The 16,118-nt window shown below is 32.5% G+C and overlaps 1 protein-coding gene across 4 annotated transcripts in view; it reads right to left on the reverse strand.

The window, feature by feature from the left end:
* FSTL5 (follistatin like 5) overlaps positions 1–16,118 on the reverse strand; it is a 701,705-nt gene that overhangs the window by 121,362 nt on the left and 564,225 nt on the right. For all 4 annotated transcript variants that reach the window (XM_026499588.4, XM_026499587.4, XM_057310158.1 and 1 more), the window contains exons 9-10: positions 10,285–10,446; positions 5,299–5,433 (exon numbers count right to left, since the gene is read on the reverse strand). In XM_026499588.4, the coding sequence (XP_026355373.1) occupies positions 5,299–5,433; positions 10,285–10,446 (297 nt within the window). The remainder of the gene's footprint in view (positions 1–5,298; positions 5,434–10,284; positions 10,447–16,118) is intronic.

The following is a 16,118-nucleotide window of genomic DNA, read 5'->3' on the forward strand; positions in this document are numbered from 1 at the left end:
GTTACAAAAGGCCATAGTTTTCTCTAATATGATCTCTGCTTGATTTTGTTTTTGTTTTTGTTATACAGGATTCTGACAGTTTATTGAGTACTAGGAAACATCCCAAGGAAAACTCTGCTACCACATAGACATTCTTACATTTTTCACTTTCTTCTTTTCTGTGGTTCCTAATATTCTGCTAAGTTTACTCATTAGTATTATTCAGATTTTAATTATGTGCATATAATTCTAAAAATGGATGCGTTCATACCAACAACTATATATATATATATGTATACACACACACACACATATATATGTGTATATATGTGTGTGTGATATGTTCTCAATAACCAGTGTAGCAAGTTTATGGAAAACAGACTTAATAAAAATTAAAGGTGCTTATTTAAGTGAGAGGTAAATTTGTTATGCCAAAGAAACTGGATTTGCATGCCTATAAAAGAGTAGAATATAAACATGAATTAGTAATGCTTGAGACTTTGGGGTTACAGCTAAAATCCATTAATTTCATTGTCAAGATCAATGCCATGAAACATTGCTACTTGCGTTCATATAGGAGTTTTATATTTTCAGTTCTTATGTCTAAGTCTTTGATCCATTTTGAGTTGATTTTTATGTATGGTGTAAGACCAGGGTCCAGTTTCGTCCTTTTACATGAGGATATTCAGTTTCCAGAACCATTTTTTGAAGACTATCCTTTCTTCAATGTATATTTTGAGGCTCTTGTTGAAGATAACTTAATTGTACAGTCATGAATTTATTTCTGGGATCTCTATTCTATTCCATTTGTCTATATGTCTGTCTTTATACAAGTACTATATTGTTTTATTTAGTATAGCTTTATATATATTATTTGAAATCAGGAAGTATGATTCCTCCAGATTTGTTCTTTTTCAAGATCACTTTGACTATTCTGGATGTTTTATTGTTCTATATGAATTCTAGGATTTTTTTTCTATTTCCATAGAAATAGAAATTTCCAAAAAATCCAAAAATTTCTATTTCCATTGTTTTTTTTGATGGAAATAGCTTTGAATCATAGATTGCTTTCGATAATATGAGCATTTTTAACAATATTTGTTCTTCTAAACCATGGGCATGAAATGTCTTTCCATTTATTTGTACCTTTAATTTCTTTCATTAATGTATTATAGTTTTCAGTGTATAAGTCTTTTACCTCCTTGGTTAAGTTTATTCCCAAGTACTTTATTTTTTTTTGATGCTATTATAAATGGGATTGCTTTCTTAATTGCCTTTCAGATATCTCACTTTAATTTATAGAAACAGACAGATTTTTATATGTTGATTTTATACACTGAAAATTTACCGGATATATTTATTAGCTCTAACAGTTTGTTTGTGGAATATTTGTAGGTCTTTTTATTTATACTTTCATGTCATCTGCAAACAGACTATTTTACTTATTCCTTTCTGAATTGAATGCTTTTTTTTTTGGTCTTTTTTTTTTTTTTTTTAACTTTTTCTTACCTAATTGTTATGGCTAGGGTTTCCAGGGATATGGTGAATCGAAATGGTAAGACTGGGCATCTTTGTATTATTCCTGATCTGGGAAGAAAAGATTTCCATTTTTTACCATTGAGTATGATGTTAGCTGTGGGCTTGTTATATATGACCTTTACTATGTTGAGGTACATTCTTTCCATGTGTAGTTTGTAGAGCATTTTTATCATGCAAGAGTGTGTCAAATACTTTTTCTTCATCTTTTGGATGATCAAGTGGTTTTTATCCTTCATTCTTTTTTTTATGTGCAAATCACAGTTCTTGACCTGCATAATTTGAACCGTACTTCCATTCCAGGGATGAATCCCACATGATCATGGTATATGATTTTGTTAGTGTGCAATTATAGTCAGTTTACTAATATTTTGTTGAAGAATTCTGTATCCATATTCATCAGGGATATTGGCCTATAATTTTATCAAAAGCACAGGGAACAGAAGCAAAAATAGACAAGTTAGACTATATCAAACTAAAAAGTTTCTGCACAGCAAAAGAAACAACAAGAGAGTGAAAATCAACCTATGGAATGCGAGAAAGTATTTTCAACTCATATGTCTGATAAGTTTAATTTCAAATATATACCAGGAACTTCAATAAGTTAATTTAAAAAAGAACAACCTAATTAAAAACAATGGGCAAAGGACTTGAATAGACATTTCTCCAAAACAAGACATACAAAAGGCCAGTAGGTATATGAAAGGTGTTCTACATCATTAAGCAACAGAAATGTTGGATGGTTATTATTATAACAAAAGATAAAAGTGCTGGCAAGGATGTGGAGAAACTGGAATCTTTGTGACCTATTGGGGTAATGAAAAATGGTGCAGTCACTATGAAAAACATAGAGGTTCCTCAGAAAATACAAATGGAGCTATCATATGATCCAGTAATCCAATTTCTGGGAACATATCCAAAAGAACTGAAATCAGGATCAAAGAGATATCTGCACTCATACATTCATCACAGCATCATTCACAATAGCCAACATATGGAAACAACTCAAATATCCACTGACAAATGAATGGATAAAGAAAACATTGTGTACATGTACAGTGGAATATTATTTCACCTTAAAAAGAAGGAAATCCTACCATTTGTGACAACATGAATGGACCTGAAAGACATTATGCTAACTGAAGCAAGCCAGTCACAGACACATGAAGACTGTAAAATTGTACTTATATGAGTTATCTAAAAGAGTCTAAATCATAGAAACAAAATATAGGTGGTTGTCAGGTGATGTGGAGGAGGGAAAAATGAAGAGTTGTTCAATGAGTATAAAGTCACAGTTATACAAGATGAACAAGTTCCAGAGATCTGTTATACAACCTAGTGCCTATAGTTAACAATAAAATGTCATGCACTTAAAAAGACGGCAGAATTTATGCTGTGTTCTTACCAAAATTAATTAATTAATTAAGTTAAAAAATAAAATCTGTTCATTTTCTCTGTCTCTCTCTTCTTTTTTAAAGATTTTATTCATTTGAGAGAGAGAGAGAGAGAAAATGAGCAGAGGGGGGAGGCTGACAGAGAGGGAGAAGTAGGCTCCCACTGAGGAGGAAGCCCCATGTGGGGCTCAATGTGGGACTCAATCCCAGGACTCTGGGATCATGACCTGAGTTGAAGGCAGATGCTTAACTGACTGAGCCACCCAGGTACCCCGTAGTTTTCTCTCTTTATCCTTGAAAATGTTACATAATTTAAATACACAAGGAATATCTATAAATAATTTATATCTGGAATTAGGAACAAAACACTCCCAAATCTTTCACTTGTATTATTTCTTATAAGATGACTTTGAAAGTCCTGTAAATATAGATGTAGTAAGGCCTGCATTGCTAAAACTTGTAAAAAAATGTTATTTCTGATTTTAATAGCATGCTAGTAACATATAATCTCAAAAAATTATTAAAAATGTATTATTTTGACCTCTAAGAGCTTAAAATAATAAGTAAAATAAAATAAAAACATGATATCAGAAACTTTTTATAATTAAACAAACACATTCGTCCAACTACATTTATGAATAAAATTATATTAAATCTTCCTCTAAAATTTTCCTCAAATTTACATGCTAGTAAATAGTAAGTGATTCACTTATTAAAGGAATTCTGGGTAGGTATTTTAATGCTATAACTAGGGAAATATATTGAAAAGTACTTGACCAACATTAAAAGAAAATCAGAAGAGACAGCTGAAATTAAAATCTGTGTCACAAATGTCATCATAAAGGACAAAGAAAACCAAAACATCCATTACTTGTCACCTAAAATTATTTTTTAACAGAAAGTGAATTGCAAATTGGTGTTTAGCAGAAATATATAAAAGGAGTAGACAAATTATGGTGAACCTTATCCAGGTCATTATATCTAGCTTTCCTTTCTGTTTTTCTACCTTAAGAATTTTCTTTTTAAATATTTGCTTATAATGATAGTTGCCTAGCCGGACCAAATATAGACAAAGATATATTGGTAGTCAGGACTTAGATAAGATACTTCTTCCCCATTGGGTCCACTAATACCCACATGTACTCGTTGATTTAAAGAGAAATAAGATTCAGAGACAATGTTTTAACCTTGTTTAAAAAACTCGGTTTAGAGAAATAAGCATGCCAAACGAGAGAGCCCTCCAAATATCTGGGCCCTTGCAACAAATTAGATTAATAAGATTTGTAAATGGATATAACAAATCAGACTGAGCAGCAAGGACAAGTTACTCCAAGTACATCCAGACCCAATCCTAAAACAACCATACCGTGGCATGTGCAGACTGGGGGGAGAAAGTTTCTGTGGGATTTCCCATAGAGAGCTCACTTGATACATGCTGTAATAGGACTTGGAGTTCCAAGCAATTCGGCTGTAACTAAAAACCCATCTGTAGCATCCCTACCCTATCCATCTCTTTCACTAGGTAATATTTTTTTTTTAAAAAAAGAATGGTACATTTTTTTTTTCTTATTACTTAGGAAACACGCACGTACAGCAATGGCAAAGGATCTCTAGCTCTAGGTGGAGAAAACAGCCCAGGGATTGACGTTGGAGCCAGGGCAGTGAGCGTCTTACCGTGGCAGTAACCACAATGCTACTGCAGAGAAGCCCTGCGGGGCGGCTCGTGGGCGCCAATTGCAAGGCCACTGACAGAAAAAGATAGTTACTAATTAATTACACCTGTAGGATGCCTCTTTGCTGTATCTTGGGACCTTGAAATCCCCACGTCATCTGGAAGAGGGATTTTGCGGGGAATTTAAATTCCCCGTGTGAATGGGAAGACAGGACCTGAAACATAGTAGGTGTACTTGCAAAGGAAACAAAATCGTTCTAGCGTCATATTAAACATTTCACAAGGTTACTTGATTCTTTTTTTTTTTTTTTTTTTTTTTTTTTTAAAGATTTTATTTATTTATTTATTCGACAGAGACAGAGACAGCCAGCGAGAGAGGGAACACAAGCAGGGGGAGTGGGAGAGGAAGAAGCAGGCTCCTAGCGGAGGAGCCTGATGTGGGACTCGATCCCATAACGCCGGGATCACGCCCTGAGCCGAAGGCAGATGCTTAACCGCTGTGCTACCCAGGCGCCCCAGGTTACTTGATTCTTAAATCTGATTTTAATATTTTAAGTTTCTTATCTTTCCTATGCATGAAACTGTTGGTTTTTTTTTTTTTTCCAATGCATTGTTCATTTTGCAGAGTTTTCTGGTGCTTTTGCTTTTTGAAGAAAGCCTAATTGTAAAGTCGAGTACAACGTGTGCACTGTGTGTGTGTAAGTGTTCAATACATACGGGTCTTTCTAGCAGAATCTTCCACAAAAAGAGAAGAGATGTCTTCATCCACTCCTGCTTCATTCTTTGCGATACAAGTGTACGCTCCTGTATCTTCATAGCGCACATTGCTTATATGAACCTCACTGCCATTTGCTGAAAACAGAAGGCAAATGCAACTTGTAAACTACGATTTCAGTTTTGGTACAGTGCTTTCCGATTACACAGTCAAGCAGTTCTCTTAGCTTGTCCTAATTAAACTGTTTTCCTTCCTACTTCCATGCTTTGGAGGCATGCCAAATTATTCTAAAAGCATTCAAGTGTTTCATAAACTGTGTTGTCATTCTAATACGGAGAGCCCAAAACTCTATGTCAAATGCACAAGCTTCATATATTATCTTTATTTCCTATTTCCCGCATAAGTATTTCATATTGATAACTATAATTCCATTTATATATTTATTTTTTTGCATTCAGAATCCACTTTGCCCTAAGCTTTACAAAATTTTAAAATAATAGCAATATAGTTTATATACAGGAGAACATGGATAAAAAGACTTTTCATAAAGAAATTCAGTGAGCTACCTCATGTGAATATAGTACGATTGTCACTTAGGTACATTATGGGGCCTGTATTATATATCTGGAATTATAAGGTAAGGAAAGTATTAGGTAAGGAAAATGGAAAGATAATAGCACATGATTTGTCTGCAAGATTACAGTCTTTTGCCAGAAATACCCATAAACAATATTATAATATTGATATAGTCAGTATACAACCAAAGGATTAAGGGAATAATTAGCTCAACTTTTAAATCTTGGTAAACTAATTTCTTTTTTTTTTTTTTTTTTGACTTTCCAGTGTTTTATTCAAGGCACACACGTTATTTAAAAAATATGGTTTTTTATACTAGTTTTATACTAGTTTTAATACTAACTACTCACCCTAAATGTCTTAATGGCAACATAGTAATTAATTAGATGGATCTACTTTAGTAGTTTTACCTTTAAAATAGCAAATCCCCTAATTAAGATTTACATTGTTGCTATTTTTTCATTATTATGAAGAATGCTTTGATGAATATAACTCTTAGTAAAATAATTTCTTAAGCTAAACCCTGATTCCCCAATGTGGAAACCCCAATGTGGAGACCAGGGTATAATTAACCACCAACTATGTTGGAAATATGTTGGAAATATACAAGGTGCTTTTACGTATATTATTTCTTAATTGTCCTAAATACTGCATAATTATCAGAAGCAGAATCAGACTTATAGAATGGTCTTATGGAAATCACTCAATTTGAAAGATAAGGGCTAGACACCTATCAGACTCTAAAATTCAGTGTTTGTTGTGCTCATTTAAGTTTCTTTTTTCTTTTTTTCTTTAACTTTATTTTTGTTCTTTCTTTAAGGGTTTCTGTGTGTGTTTGTTTCATATCATTCCATCACAAGAACACCATGTACCATGTGCAACAGAAAGTGATATGACTATTTAAGACAGAAAGAGGACGAAATAATCCATATCCCTGTTTGGGGAAAGAAGATAGAAAACCAATGCGAAAAAGCACGTGGGAACGCTAGTGCCTCTCAAGGGATGTGACTGGGATATGGAGAGGCATGAGTGTTGGGGAAGGAACAACCTTTGAGATAACTTGAACCTTTTTCTCACTTTACAGATGGTATCACACACCTCCATTCCCCCAACCATTGTTGAGAATCACTACTCCAAAACAGAGGTTGGCCATTTGTTTCTTAGGTTGTGGGGTTTTGTTTTGTTTTGTTTTCCTGTTAACGGCTGGGTAAATATTTTATGCTTCGTGAGCCACATAGTATCTGTGACAGCTTCTCACCTCTGTCATAGCAGCGTGAAAGCAGCCATGAACAATATTTTAAACCATGAGTGTGGCTGTGTTCTAAAAACAAAAACAAAAACAAAAACAAAGCTCCCCAAATGGCTTTATTTACAAAATAGGCAGCTTCCCAGATTTGGCCTGTGGGCCTTAGTTTGCAGACCCTGCTCTAAAAGATAAGGAGTGAACAACGTATTTAGGGCTGCATCAGCTTCTTGTTTTGCATGAAATATGGCTTTCCCCAAAGAACACACTTTCTCTCAAGAACCACACATTTAACAACAAAGTTCTCTAGATTTTTTTGAAAGATCAAAGTCAATTTATTCCTTCTTCAAATGTGCTCTTCTCAATACTGTTGTGTGTTCTCCTAACCTATATGCTCCAACTGCCTTCCTCCTTCTCTACGTAATCTATCATTTCTAGATGTTCTCTACTCTATCGCCAGACCTAGCAATTCCCTCACCCGTTTATCACTCTGACACATATGCCTTACTAACCGACATATCTCTGCACTTAGTGTCTCTGCATCTAGTTTTCGGAGTACATTAAGAGACGACTGCATAAGCAAATTGACAAACTTTCAAATTCACGGTTTTCAGTTTGCAGGATGTTTGGTGCTACTTGGTATTTACGTTACCTGACCTTTACAGATACATGCCTTTCATTTCCTGCTCCGTTTTTATTTCAAATCTTTGCTCGGTTTGATGTTTCCCATCCTAATACTAACTACTCACCCTAAACAAGTGACCGTGTTTTAAAATCATGAAATGCATATATGTAATTAGCAAGTAAACCCAAATCATTTTGCAGTATATATGCTTATTAAATCATCACATTTATACCTTGAACTTACACAATTCTCTGTCACTTATATTTCGATCAAAGCTGGGAAAACAAATAAACTTCCTATTTCCATCTACATCTTCACATTTATTTACTTCTCAAAGGAAACTCTCTGTTTCCTTCCAAGGAAAATCTCCCTTCTTTTCTTTCTGATTTCTACAATTATTTGGTCATCTTTCCCCATCTCCATTATTTGCACATCTTTTTCTTTCCTAGTATTTCTTCAAAATGATGCATTGTCTAATGAGAAAAAAAATATCTTCATTAGTCCTAATCCTTTCCATCAACAGCAACTACCATTTCTTTGTTCTCCTTTCAAAATCTGGACAGATTTTTATACTTCCTTACCTCCTTCTCATTTCTAAACCCTCTGAAGACTGATGGCTATGAATACTGTTTTTTCTAAATGTCAAAAGGCCAACCTAATCACCTGACCCATGAATACATTTCAGTGACTTTCCTTGACCTTTCCATGCATTTGACATTGTTGAACTCTTTCTCATACTTCGCTTTCTTTTCTTCTGTAAGATCACCTTGTTCTCTTGCTTGTTTTAGTCTCCTCGTGTTATTTATCTTGATTTGCCTTTCAATTAAACATTTCTGCTTTTCTAGGATTTTACTTCCTCTCAGTAACAAATCATCCCATCCATTGACATATTTAGTCCGTGCCTAGAATTGGACCTCACATATAAATGCTAACTAAGCATTTGTTTAATAAATGAATAATTAAGCAACTAGTATTTGGTAACATGTAATCATATAGAAATCATATAGAAAGCCACATGGAATTTCACATGCCTATACACCCAGAATTCTCTCTTAGGTTGTGCTCCCTACTCTCTTTTCATTTGTCACATTCTCTCGAAACTTGAGCTATTTTCTAATTTTTAAAAAATGATAATAGCTACCTTACAAGGGCCCCCACTCTTTCATTATTGAATCTGGAGTGTAACCAACCCCCCAAATGTGCCTTTCTGTATATTCCTTGAAGCAAAGATATAATATGCTCATCTAATATGGTTTACTGCTATTAAATGAGCAAGAGATGACAAAATCAGAAACTAATTAGAACTTTCTTCACTTTAATTTCTGTTAATCAGATCAATCCTTTACTAAGATTATAGACACTAAAGATGCAATCAGTAGATGTAAACATGTAAATTTGTTGGGTTTACTTCTATTAATATAGAGATTTGTAGAATCTAGGTTTTAAAGGTCACAATTACTTTCATATGTCATTTTTGACTTGCAAAAATAAATTAGTAAATATTTCAAAAAGATGCATTTAAAAATGTATATTGAAACATTCACTGTGAAAATGGAATAAAAAGTGAAGCCTATGCTTATAAAAATAATGCAAAAATGAAAATACATTCACTTCTGGCATGAATTGAGGGAATTTAAAGCATGCAATAGAGACTATAATGTCATGCAACAGATACTCCAGTAAAATGACTTGTCATGTTCTATTCTTGATGGCGGAAATAAGATTTATACATTTTTAAACTTGGTAGTATAATCAACATATATGCAACTGCTTTTGCATTACTTAGATTATTTGACATTACAAAGATTTTTTTGTTTTCTACTTACCACATATCCGTTGTTATTATAATCTGCATAATAATTGATTAATTATATTTACATTTTAGACTATTCAAACTTAGAATATTTTATATATTATTTATTTATATATTATATATTTATATATTAAAATTCAATATATATCTATATATTAAAATTCAATATATATAATATATATTAAAATTACATATTAAAATTCAATAATAACATTCATACTTTCCAACAATGTAAAAAACATATTTGGTGACATTTTTTCTTCTCTCTTCATTTGCAAAGTATGCTACAAAATATTCAGTGAAGAATTTCTATACTATTACACTCTTTATGATACATTTCTATACTATTTACACTCTTTGTGATACATTTTAATGACTTAAACATTAAATGGCCCCTTCAAAAATGTATTCTATGAAGAAATCCACCTATTCTGTTCAGCATATCTGTTATAATTCATAGGACAAGTATTTAAAAGATACATAATACTTTACTTATTGCCAAAATAATGACATAATTAATTATTATGACAAGATTATTTAAAACATTAAAAATACTAATGGACTCTATTTCAAATATAATGTCTTAAGAACAACTATATTTTTTTCATATGCATGACATCTTCTTGCCATCAACTAGCCCTTTTTTTCAAATCATGTAAACCTTGTTATAAATTTTAGTATAAAATTTCTACTTGGTCATGTAAGAGGAAGAAAATGCAAATAAAAAGCACCTTGAAGTGTGAGTTGTTTGGACAGCTTTGGTGTAATATCAATTCCATTCTTGAGCCAGCCAAGCTGGGGGTTTGGGATCCCCTCTGCATGGCACCTGAGACTTGCAGTTACCCCAGGTTCTCGAGCCTGACTCTCTGGATACACCCGGATTACTGGAGGGACTACAAGAAGAAATAGGGAAAAAATTGAATTAGTAAGCCATATTTTTTGATTTTCCAAAATTGCAATATGAGAAAATGGCTAATTATATATTTCTATAGATCTTAGTTTCCAAATATCATCATCTGCAAAAATGTGTCAGTTTTCCTTACATAAAGGTTTTTCTGAGTCTGTGCCAGGAAAAATACAAGCTGAGCCTGGGATATCCCGTTTTGGTAATAAAAAAAGTTTTCCAAGGATGATAGAAACATCAAAAGAAGCCAACTTAAAGGGACTCTTATTTGCCAAATATGAGAAAATTTGAGCATTAAAATAATTAGCAATTATAAAGAAATAGAAGGAATTAAATAAGACTTAAAGAATTCAGTTATATAAATAAGTAAATGAATATATGAGAAAGAATGAAAATCTTTTCCTTACCATAGCATGTTTAAAAATTAGAATAACCATTATATTTACAGAAGCATCCAAAAAATAAAATATTTAGAAATAAATTTCACCAAGGAGTTGTAAGACTTTTTCACTGAACACTGCAAAATGAGTTGAAAGAATTTAAAGAAAAACTAAATAAATGAAAAGTCATGTGTTTATGAATTGAAATAATTAATTAGTAGGATAGTAAGAATTGGTAAGGATTGTTGTCAGTAAGATGACAATCCTCCAAAAAATTTGATCTATAGATACAATGTAATCCTTATCAAAACTTCAACTGCATTTTTCTTCTTTTTGCAGAAATGGAAGAGCTAATCCTCAGATGTGTATAGAATCACAAGGGACCTCCAAATAGCCAAAACAATCTTGAAAAAGAATAAAACTGAAGGTCTCATACCTCTTAATTTCCAAACATACTACAAAGTATGTGTATAGTATATATATAGTAATCAAAACAATGTGATACTGGCATAAGGAAAAAATTTAAATCTATGAAATAGAGTTGGGATTGCAGAAATAAACCTATTAATCTATGGTTGATTGACTTTCAACATAGATGCCAAGAAATAGTCTTTAAAGAATTGATGCTGAAACAACTGGATATTCACATACAAAAGAACGAACTTGAACTCCTACCTCACAACATATATAAAAATCAACTCAAAATTAATAGAAGGCCTAAATGTAGGAGTGAAAATAATAAAGCACTTAGAAGAAAACATAAAGGTAAATCTTCCTGACCTTGTCCTTTACTATGGTTTTTAGATATGACCCCAAAACACAAGCAACAAAAGAAAAGTCGATAAATTGACCTCATTAAAATTAAAATTTGGGGTGCATCAAAGGACGCTATCAAGAAAGTGTAACTACAGTTTACAGAGTAAAATTTTGCAAATTATAACTGCTAACATACTAGTATCCAGAATATACGATGAGCTGTTATAACCAGCAACAAAAGGCAAACCACTCCTACTGCATAGCAAAGAAAACTGTCAACATAATGAAAAGGAAACCTACAGAATGGGAGAAGCTATTTGTAAACCGGATGTCTGATAAGTGGTTAATATCTAAAATATATAATGAACTCATACACTTTAATCGAAAAAAGCAATTAAAAAGTGGCCAAATACCCAAATACACATTTTCCAAGAAAACTGCAACCTCAGAAAAGATCTAATACTTGGACCCCCTGGCTACGCTGTTCTCATATTCTTTAGTTGTCTCATTTCTCTACTTATTACTTCATATCTCCATTTTCCTATTATTATTTCACAAGATAATAAATGTTTGTTGTTTTAAGCCACTAAGTTTTAGGATAATTTGTTGTTTGCTAATGTATATAGTAAGCTTCTTGGTAGAACAGGTTTTGCCTTATTTAATTATTATATCCCCTTACATCATTGAGTGACAAAAGTACTGTAGAGCATGAAGTGTTCCACAAAATGAGTATTGCAGATGTACTACACATATCTTTGATTCACGCTCACACTTTAGCATTTGTCATTTAGAACGACCATGAGAACATATGTACCCTGCATTTGCCTTAGTAAGACTATGACTTGGTAAATAAGGAGAAACACCCTGGCTCTCAGGGCAAGAATTTTCTGCTGGAACTATCTTAGCAAAAGACAATGGACAGAAATGTTCACCTGGACCATCTTGCTCTTTGGTTAACTAATATACTTTGAAATGCCTGATTTCTTTTACTTTCACCCAGTGGAATGCCTGTCAAAGATGCAAGGTCAATGACACAACTCTAGCCCACAACTCTTTAGCCTCACAACTCTAGCCCAAAGTTAGTTTCATCACTGTTCTTTCTAGTGACTGGAGGAGCCATTGCATATACAGTTAGATTGACTAATGAATAAATGTCAGCCTTCTAGATTTACTAAAGTTATAAAAGCAATTCAAACCAAGGGACTAGTTGAAGCCTCAATCAGGACTACAGATATGTCTATTATCCTATTGGCCCCTTCATTTTGGCTATACACTAGAGATCTTAAACTAGACTCATATCAGCTCTAACATGGAGACAAAGGGAAGAAGTTGTTCTCAGAAATGCCCAGTAATCCTTTCAAATCGAAGCTGGGTCTTAACTGTGAATTGCCTTTAATAGCTTCTGGAATAGAAAAATAATAAACTTCCAAAGTTCTGACCACCAGATTTTTGCTGCACCCTTTCACCCTCTCCTAAATATATTTCAAAACAAACGCAGTACACACACTCCTCCACAACAACAATGGGAGTAAAACCACGCTCTGATTTTTTTAACCTTGATGACTACTTAAATGGTGTATTTTGAAATATCAAATATAGTTTCAAAAATAGTCTTCACAAAATTTCTGCACATACTTTCTTGGTAACATAGGACACATATTTAGGCTTTTGGTATATATCTAAAATCACAGGGTATTTTTCATACCATTTTATTACATTGGAGGTTCAAGTAAATAACTTTTTAAAGAGATATGGTAATATATTTCCAGCAAAACCACATTACCATAAGATCTGGAGTAAAGAGACTTTTTTCAAATACTCAGACCTAATCTCTAATCTCTTAACAACTCAGGAGTTAGGAGATGAGCTTTTTAAAAAGACTTCCATAGAGTGCCAAAATGGAAAACTACTCTCTCAATAAACATTTAATAGAAGAAAGTATATCTTGCCACAAAACTTACAGCCAAAGCAAAGACCAATGTTTCTTGCAACATGCTCTACAGTACTTTTGTCACTCAATGAGGTAAGGGGATATAATGATTAAATAAGGCAAGACCTCTTCTACCAAGAAACTTACTGTATTACTTTGGAATAACAAAAAATTAGATGACCTAAATATGTTGAAAATTAGCTTGAAACAAAGCACATCAATCAACTCAATGATAACAATAGATTCTACATCATGCATATTAAAAAATGTAGATATTATATGAGTTACCTATACTGTCACTGATACTCCCCAAAGGACAACTTTTCAAATAATATGTTTAATTTCTCCCTGCGTGTCTAGTTGTTTCTACTTTATTGACACATTTGCATGTGAACTGGAAGGAACACAATGAATAATAATTTTGCCATATTGAACTTTTATACCCAAATAAATACTATCATATTTTGAAAAAATAATAGTACTCATATAATATGCTTAGTATATTGGTATCAAGTGATGATCTGGAAAATATCTCTTAACTTACATAAAATTGAAGGATAAGTGATTGGCATAACAACTACTTAACCTCAGTGACAAGCTACACATTTAAAAGTAGGTTATTTTTCCCGGGATACATATTCTGAAATATAAATGAGGATTGATGGCAGCCTGAATTAAAAAGTCAATAATCCTCCAGAGAACATTTCAAGCCATTTGTTACAGTCATTTTTAGTTAGGAAGTGCACTCTATGAACTTGTCTTTCCTTGCTGTTGGTATTGCATGAATAAAGGAACTGATGAAGACCACCAAAGAGTTTTCACGTTGGATTTAGAATCCAATCTGTGTGTGCTACCATGAAAATCTTTAAATAAGGCTCCCAATATTTTAAGCAAATGATAACATTTAAAAGTAAGTGTCTATACACTGAAAATTTCCTAATGATATTCAATGTCTCGCCAAAATTACTTATGGGAGTTCATTTGATATAATATTATCTAATAAAGTCAAATGATATGTTAAATAGTATAATACGTGCTTATATGTACATAAACATGTTAAGTAGTTGAGATTATTACATATTGCTCAATATCATTCTATAAAATATAACCAAATAAGTTTCTGTCACTTAAAATGGAAGAGTTACAAGAGGATGTAAATATGTGAATTTTATTCATGAATAAAATGTAAGAAACATATAAAATATGATCTATTTATTCTGAATTTTAAGATAACATAGAAATATTTATTGGGCAACGTCTGAGTGTAGCAAATTGTGCTAGATGACTTTCTCTCTCCATCTCTCAAGTGCTATGTTTTATACATTAACACTTGGAGTATTAAGTTCAGGATTTGAAATTAGCCAAATGAACACTGGAAAAAATGCATTCTTGGCCTAAATTGTCTTATCTGGTACCAATCATAAAATAAATGTTCCCATACACATAACTACTGGAATTTGACTACTTGGAATCTAAATATAAAACCTGATTTAGGTGTTTAGCAGTTATACATAAGGTATATTTGAAGTCCTTGAAAAATTATCTTTTAAAATGTAAAGGTCAAATAATTATTAGTGTATTTATAGTAATTTGGAGAGTCATTAATAATTCACCTCAAATGGATGCAACTTCTCAAGGAAACCGAACTACTTCTTTCCATAAGCCAGTTTAGATAAGTCTCATCATGTGACTATATTGAACTAATATAATAAAATTGTATTTAATTTATCTAATGGTTCTTAGAGCATAAAATATAAATAATTGGATACTGTAGATGGAGGACTACTTGTTCTAAGAATACATGCTTAAGGCTACTACTTTTTAATTAGTATAGAAACTCAAATGGAAATGGGATTCTGATACTAAATGTTAAGTTTAGAATCAAAAAAGTAGATCAGCTAGAGAAAACACAGTATGACTAGTCTAAGTATATTTTGCTAGGTCTTTCTTCCTGGAAACTTCCGGGTCTATATGGAATCAGTTGTGAAGCTCAGAACCATAAAGTATTGAATAATATTAATACATATAAAACTTAGTAAAGCTGGTGGATATATTCCTTAAAGATCTATAATAACTTCATCGTATTAAAATAAATCAGTGTTTTTCTCAACATTAGGAAGTATCGAATAGAATCTAATCGTCTTTCTAATCTAGTATTAGAAACAATCTAATGAAAAAATAGATATCTACAATACTAAGCCCTGCTTTTCTCATCCTTTAACTTTCATTCTGTGCTCTTTCTTTAGAAATTGCTGCTCTGTTACAGAAAGTATAAAAACAGCATAACCTGGGTACTTTGGAAGCCTGATTTTCAAGTCAGGAAGCAGAGATCACTGACCCAACAGAGTGACTGCAATCTAACGGAAAACAAGAATGAATTTAAGGTGAATTGTCAGGTCACTGGTATGTAAACAACTAAACATTGGATTTTTTTTTTCTTTTTCTGGGTGCCATTATCTTGTATTCTTTTGAAGGATTCTATCACTGCTCTTCCACAAATTATTCACACAGCTGCAACTGTTAGAAAAGGTTCTAAGAAAGCTTGAGGGTAAGAATATAAATGTCTCTGAAGTAGTGCTGACTCACAGCAGCATC

This window comes from Ursus arctos, unplaced genomic scaffold, assembly GCF_023065955.2.
Source record: "Ursus arctos isolate Adak ecotype North America unplaced genomic scaffold, UrsArc2.0 scaffold_11, whole genome shotgun sequence".
NCBI classification, from domain to species: domain Eukaryota; kingdom Metazoa; phylum Chordata; class Mammalia; order Carnivora; family Ursidae; genus Ursus; species Ursus arctos.